Genomic DNA, 6226 nt, shown 5'->3' with positions numbered 1-6226 from the left:
TAGTTAATAAAAAATTTAAAATAGAATTAAAAAATATTTTTTAAAAAATATAAAAAAACATATATTTTATAAATAAAAAAATCATTTTAGTATCCCAATAGTGAAATTTTCTCTAGTTAGTTATTAGGTAAAGAAAAGGTGGTATAATTAGTTTTGGCATGTTTTTATTTGAGTTTAATCAAGGTTTTATTTTATTTAAAACACGTTTCGTACCTTGTCTCTTTGAATGTTAGGCTTAGCTCCTCCGTTATAGCGTCTGACCACCACTGCTTGAATGAGTCTCTAAACACGGTGGCGATGTCATCTGGGAACTGAGGGTAAAAACCGTAGGTGAGATGATTGTGGCGGTTAGAGTACCAGTTTTTCCCTTTAGGCCACGACACACGGTTGGTAGGGGAGAGAGAGTAAATGAGGTTACCGTCTGGGACACCGCAGCGGAACCGCGAAATCAGATCTAGAGTCTCTTGGTTGAGGTTTCCGGTGGTGTCGCGGAGACGGAAGAAGTTTTGATATTGTTTGATGGCGGAAACGGTGTTTTGATCCATTTCATCTGTGAAACTACTGCCGTATGAGTCTTGTAAGTAACCGTAGTTGTTGAGATACTGTTTTACATAATGGAGGCCTGGGATATTACTCTTCGACGTAGCACCTGGCTGTTTTATATAGCCCAAAATTGTCGTAAAAAAGTTGAGTCCGGTATCGCGTGCCACATCTGGAAAAATTTGCTTCAATTGCTTGACGAATCCCTCGACGTCGACGCCGAACATTTCAGCGCCAGATAGCTGCATTAGTGAAAGAAATGGGTCAAGAAGGAGAAAGGAGAATAACAATGTCAGAAGATGTCTCTTCATATTGACTCTATTTTATATTTTTGTGGTTTGAAACTGAGAAATGAGGAGTTTTGAGCACATTATATAAAGAAAAAAAAAAGGGACGGTGGAAAGACTGAGACTGAGGTGAGATTGTGAGAGTGAGAGTGGGGTTAATTTTTTTGTATACTAAAAAAATTTATTATTAAATTTTATGGTATTTTTTAAAAGAATAATGTTAGATAATTAATAATTTTTTGAATAACATAATAATTACTAATTAAATAAAAATATATTATATTTTTAAATTATTTATTTAAATTTTAATATTAGTACACACCTAATAAAATAAATATCTAATATATTCATTATTTACATTATTTAATATTTTTATTATTTATTTCACTACAAGATTTTTGTTTATTTGTGGAGGTTTTTTTTCTAATTTGTGGAGGTTTATAACCCCCACCAAATAGTTTGTGGGGGTTTCAAAAACCCCCAAAATTTGAGGTGCCACGAGGTCTTTTGTAGGGGTTTTTAACAACCTCCACAATTTATTCAGTGGGAGTTTTGTGTGTGTTTAGTGGAGGTTTTATATTTAACTTTTGTGGGGGTTTTAAATCACTTTTGTGGCAATTTAAAACCCCCACAAATTGATTTTTCAATTTGACATAAACCCTCACAAATTAATTTTTTTTTAATTTAACAAGAATTAACTATTTTGTGAGATTTTCAAACCTCCACAAATCCTGTAATTAATTAATTTTTAATTTCAAATCATTCGTTAATCTCATCGCATTTATATACTCTCAAATTAGAAATTTATTTTATAATATCAAAATTTAAAAACTAAATCTTTTATAACACAATTCCTCAATATAAGACATAACTCTATATATAAAAAAATTCTCAAAGTCAATAGTTTCAAACATAATTGCATATAGTATTGTTTTACATAACTATTACTGTTTTTCTTTAAAAAGTAAAATAAAATAAGTTCAATATTTCAATGTCATCTAATTACATAAAAATCTCAAATATTTGTCCTCGGATGTCCGTTACTATCACCAGCTGATCTCCTAGCATCAAAGGGAGTAGTAGGCTCACTTTCAGCATCATTAGCCTATATGTAAACATAAGATGTTATTAGTAATTTCAGTAAAGTTAAGCATCAAGATAATTCGATATAAGCCTTACAACTCAATTTTAAAGAGCATCTAAACCTAGTGTAAGAAAAAAGAAAACTGCAGCTGTACAGTTGAAGAGGCAGAAACATGCAGATATGCTTGGTTGCTTACTACAAAATGATATCATTATCCTAAAACAGGATCGGAGGCAACTTGCACTAATTTATGACCAAATTGATATAATTAAGTATTTTCTTATGCAAAACACAGCAGCAGAGCAGTTTCTCATGTTTAATGGACAACAACCACTAAAAGAATGCAAGAACATTGTGATGTCCATGTTCTTAACTATTCTCAACCTAATTTTTGGCATCTAGAGTCATGGGTTACCACTGATATTAAAACAAGTTGGTAAAATAGTGTAACAATTTTAACATAACACTAGCTTTTCTATAACTATTAAACACACCAATTGTTATCATTTGAGCCTTTTACTTTTAGTGTATCAGGTTTATTTAATAAGAATTGATGATATGAACATGTTCAATTTCAATAATTAGACTCCATTATTAATTATTATTCCATCTAAACTTATATTCCTAACAAATGAATTTATTATAAAGTTACCTCGCGGGCAGAAAAAAAGCCAACAAGTGCTTCAGGAATTCCTCCTTCCTTCATCATTAGATATGCTTTCATCATATCAAATGATTGCTGCAACTTAGACTCTAGACTAATGACCTTTTGCTGTGAATTATGTAAGTCGGACTCCAAATTATTGATCTTTTCCTGTAAAATTGCAGAAGTAGTAGGCGAAGAAGATCCAGCAGAATTAGTGGAGATGGTCATCCCATTAAGCCGACTTCTCACATTCCTAAAGGTATTTGTAGGCGCTGCTCCCATGCCCATGCATCGAACTCTCCCAGAGTGTTCAGGCCCCAAAACTTTACCAACAGCATCATTAGGAGACACCTCAAATTGTGTATTTGACTGTGTCATATTCAGCTCAATTTGTTCCTATTTAAAAGAATAAATAGAAACTATTCAATTTAAAAGAAGCAACACATGTAACCAATGGCATTGCAGATTATGATTATTCTAGTGTTCCTACTTCCTAGACCATTATCACAACCAAAAATTTAAAGTGAAAAGTGCATGCAAGTGAAATGAACCACTTTCCTATAATCATTATATATTTCAATCCACAAGCAACCACACTCAAATCCCATTTTCACATGATCACATACAAATAAAATAAGATAAGATAGTAAAGATTTACAAAATACTTACCACTATAGTTAATGCCTCGTTATTTACAAAAGACCCATCCTTTCTCTTATGTGTTTCAATGTACATCATTCCTCTACTAGGCTTTTTTCCCGTTTCCAAGTACTAAAAGAGAAGGAATAAAGAGTTAAACAATTAACATATATAATGCAAGTAAAATCACACATGTACCAAGTGTGTGTATATATATACCATCTCATGTCGCCTCCGAGAGTTGGATTTAGATCCACAAGTGTGAGGAATGGTTTGCTTGCTTCGATTTTCCTTATTTTTCATGCAAAGCTCCTAAAAATAAATATAATAACTTCAATTAATATTTTTTTAATTAAACTACAGCAATAACTAAATGAATTGTTTAGTGTCTTACAACTGTAGACGGTTTTAGTCGATAATTGACAAAGCAAGCCCATTGATCTCTTGGAACATCATTAGGAACATTGTTCACCAATGCTTCTCTTCTCATGGTTGAATCATAGAACTCATTCCACAATCTTTGCCTATATGTTGCCCACTTTTTTGCAATACTTTGAATGCAATACCTGTAGGCAATCTTTTCTGTGCTTGTAAAATGGAAGTGGGGCTTCAAACAAACAAACAAACAAACAAACAAATAAATAAATAAATAAATAAATAAATAAATAAATAAATAAATAAATAAATAATTACTTGAACTAATAGAAGTTTCAAGTAAAATGAATTTTACCTTTATCATTGTATCAAAGCACTCATCCTTAAAAGACTTAGGCATGCCACCATTTTCTTGTCCTGACCACTTTTCAAAGCTAATTGGAAAGATACGTGCATTAGTTGCTAATATACCACAATAGCCAGCAAGTAAACCTTGTGCTTCACCATATGCCGCACCCTCTTCATCAACCTCTACAATTACACGGTCTCCTCTAGGTAAGTTGCAAACATCCTTGACTTTGATCTTAGCCTTCTTCTTCATATTTGTAGAGTCTTAAGGAAAATAAAAAACTTCATTATTGAAAGCATTCATAAATAATGCATGTATATTAACTGTTTATCCATTTTTTTAAACTTCATTTACAATTATTCTCAAAAATCAAATATAAAATATTAGGAGTTACAATTTTTTAAGCTAGCATAAAAGATTATGGATCAGGACATATTCAATCTAATAGCATAAATGATTTAAACTATACTTTAATCATATTAATTAATTATGCAATATAAATTAATACCAATTATCTCCATATTCCAAGAAGATGAAGACTTTGAGTTAGAACAACGCGTGGCTCCATCAGATGAAATGGAATTTGCAGCGGCTTGAAAAGGGGCTTGAGAAGGAGCCTCACTAGCCTCTACACTAGTGGTATCTTCATATGCTACTGGTGCTGGAGGTTGAAGTGAACGCGAAGCATTGTTGGTTTCCCTCTCATCTACAAATTTTAATGGATTTTTTATGCGTTTGCCCCTTGGCATGACTGCATATCAACAAACACAAAATTGTTAAGCACACAAAAGATAATTAGACATTATACTAATAATTAAATATAAAACTATCAAGTACATAATAAATAAAAAGCTTAAAATGTTACCTTTGGTGAAATTTTGTACAAATTTTCATAAAGAAATGAAAGAGAATAATTAATAAAGAGGGAACAACTCTATTCTATTCTGATCCAAATTAAAGCTAAAAATAAAGGATCATGTAGCAGAAAGATTACTTAGGTATTACAATATAGATTATTACTTTATTATGGTGGAAATGAAACTGAAACTGATTTTAGTTTAAATTATGTTGTAAATGTACAAATTAACATGTCCTAGCAAGAATATATTAATATTTTTTCAGTTGTTCACTTTTCTATAATAGATGATGATACAGACCAGGCCAGCAGCATTAATGCATAAAAGTTTAATCACTGCATGATTACCAATTAAGAAAGGAAAACTTCAGCTATTACCGGGAATGCGTATTATGGACATAGATAACACTCCATGGTGCAACAATTTTGGAGACTTAACCTCTCAAAAGACTATATATTACTACATTTTAAAGATGATGCAACATTCAGATTTAACGGATTGGTGGCTTTCCAACACAAGAAGTGAACTTGAACCAGCAGCATTATCTTTGAGAGTCTGCACCATAACATTCCTAACGTTAAAAGTGGTATAGTCTCCCACCATGCTTTCATGTATGTCCTCTCTTATAACCTTTTTATGGGATTTTTCAATTTTGAATTGGAGCATTACTTTGATAACCATGATGATGAGACGTATGGATTCTAATAAGGTATATGAAGGATTATTATATATTATAACTATTAACCTCAAATTAAACAGTTTTAATTAAGCATATATATATAGTACTGTTTTTCCTAAACAATGCATCTATGTTAAGAAGAGATAAGAGAGAAAGCATACAGAGCAAGGGAAAGTACTGCCTTTGAGTTATGAAAAGCATAAAAAAGAAATTTAATAGATTGTAGTATTTATCATTGCAAGCAACTATAGTTTTCAGATCAAAGTATGTAGAGTTTAATTTGAAGTTAGCATTATGAATTTAGTAGTTAACAGTAAAAATAAAAAACAATAAGAAACAACAAATACAAGTTTCAATCACTAGTGAGAACATTGAGAATCTAACAAGGGGAAAGATTTTGAAACCTCTAAATTTAATGTTTATATAACAAATTTGAAGAACAGAATGTAATGAAAATCATAGGCCACATATCATTATGAAATTATTAGAAGAAGCAAAAAAATTATTGAAATTACATGTATGCTTCAGTTTAATCTTTTCCACAAATTACACAGAGAATAAATTGAATAATAAAAATATAACTTTGAGATGAGAAATTCTTATTCACTTCCTTCACACAAGGAACAAAAGTTCACGTTCATTCTAAAAAATGTAGGCAACAGAGTTTTATCAAATGGAGTTGTCTATAATATTTATATTCATTATTAAGTGATTGGAATCCTTATGCGGATAATTTCCATTATGAGCCCAGCAATTCACCAATTTATTCA

General features: G+C 31.1%; 2 protein-coding genes across 2 annotated transcripts in view; both read right to left on the bottom strand.

Moving 5' to 3' along the window:
- LOC107488982 (metalloendoproteinase 5-MMP) overlaps positions 1-868 on the bottom strand; it is an 8552-nt gene extending 7684 nt beyond the window's left edge. Inside the window, exon 1 of the mRNA XM_016109767.3 lies at positions 214-868. Within this exon, the coding sequence (XP_015965253.1) occupies positions 214-851 (638 nt within the window). The 5' untranslated portion in view covers positions 852-868. The remainder of the gene's footprint in view (positions 1-213) is intronic.
- A 935-nt stretch (positions 869-1803) lies between these two features.
- Positions 1804-5257, bottom strand: LOC107488984 (uncharacterized). The gene is made up of 8 exons (XM_021142555.2): positions 5155-5257; positions 4429-4671; positions 3927-4183; positions 3591-3803; positions 3416-3508; positions 3227-3328; positions 2564-2953; positions 1804-1932 (listed from the first exon to the last, which is right to left on the bottom strand). Exons 1-8 carry the CDS (start codon positions 5174-5176, stop codon positions 1843-1845), a joined length of 1410 nt encoding a protein of 469 aa, XP_020998214.1. The 5' UTR covers positions 5177-5257; the 3' UTR covers positions 1804-1842.
- Between the last annotated feature and the right edge of the window lie 969 nt (positions 5258-6226).

This window comes from Arachis duranensis, chromosome 5 (genome assembly GCF_000817695.3).
Source record: "Arachis duranensis cultivar V14167 chromosome 5, aradu.V14167.gnm2.J7QH, whole genome shotgun sequence".
Classification (NCBI taxonomy): Eukaryota; Viridiplantae; Streptophyta; class Magnoliopsida; order Fabales; family Fabaceae; genus Arachis; species Arachis duranensis.
The sequence above is the reverse complement of the archived record's forward strand: the minus strand, read 5'-3'. Positions and strand labels throughout refer to the sequence as shown.

Coding starts and splice junctions, on each gene's coding strand:
- LOC107488984 (XM_021142555.2), bottom strand. CDS start 5,176: ATGTCCATAATACGCATTCCCG. Junction 4,184..4,428: donor TTGGAATATGGAGATAATTG/GTATTAATTTAT, acceptor ATTTTCCTTAAG/ACTCTACAAATATGAAGAAG. Junction 3,509..3,590: donor GACTAAAACCGTCTACAGTT/GTAAGACACTAA, acceptor ATTTATTTTTAG/GAGCTTTGCATGAAAAATAA.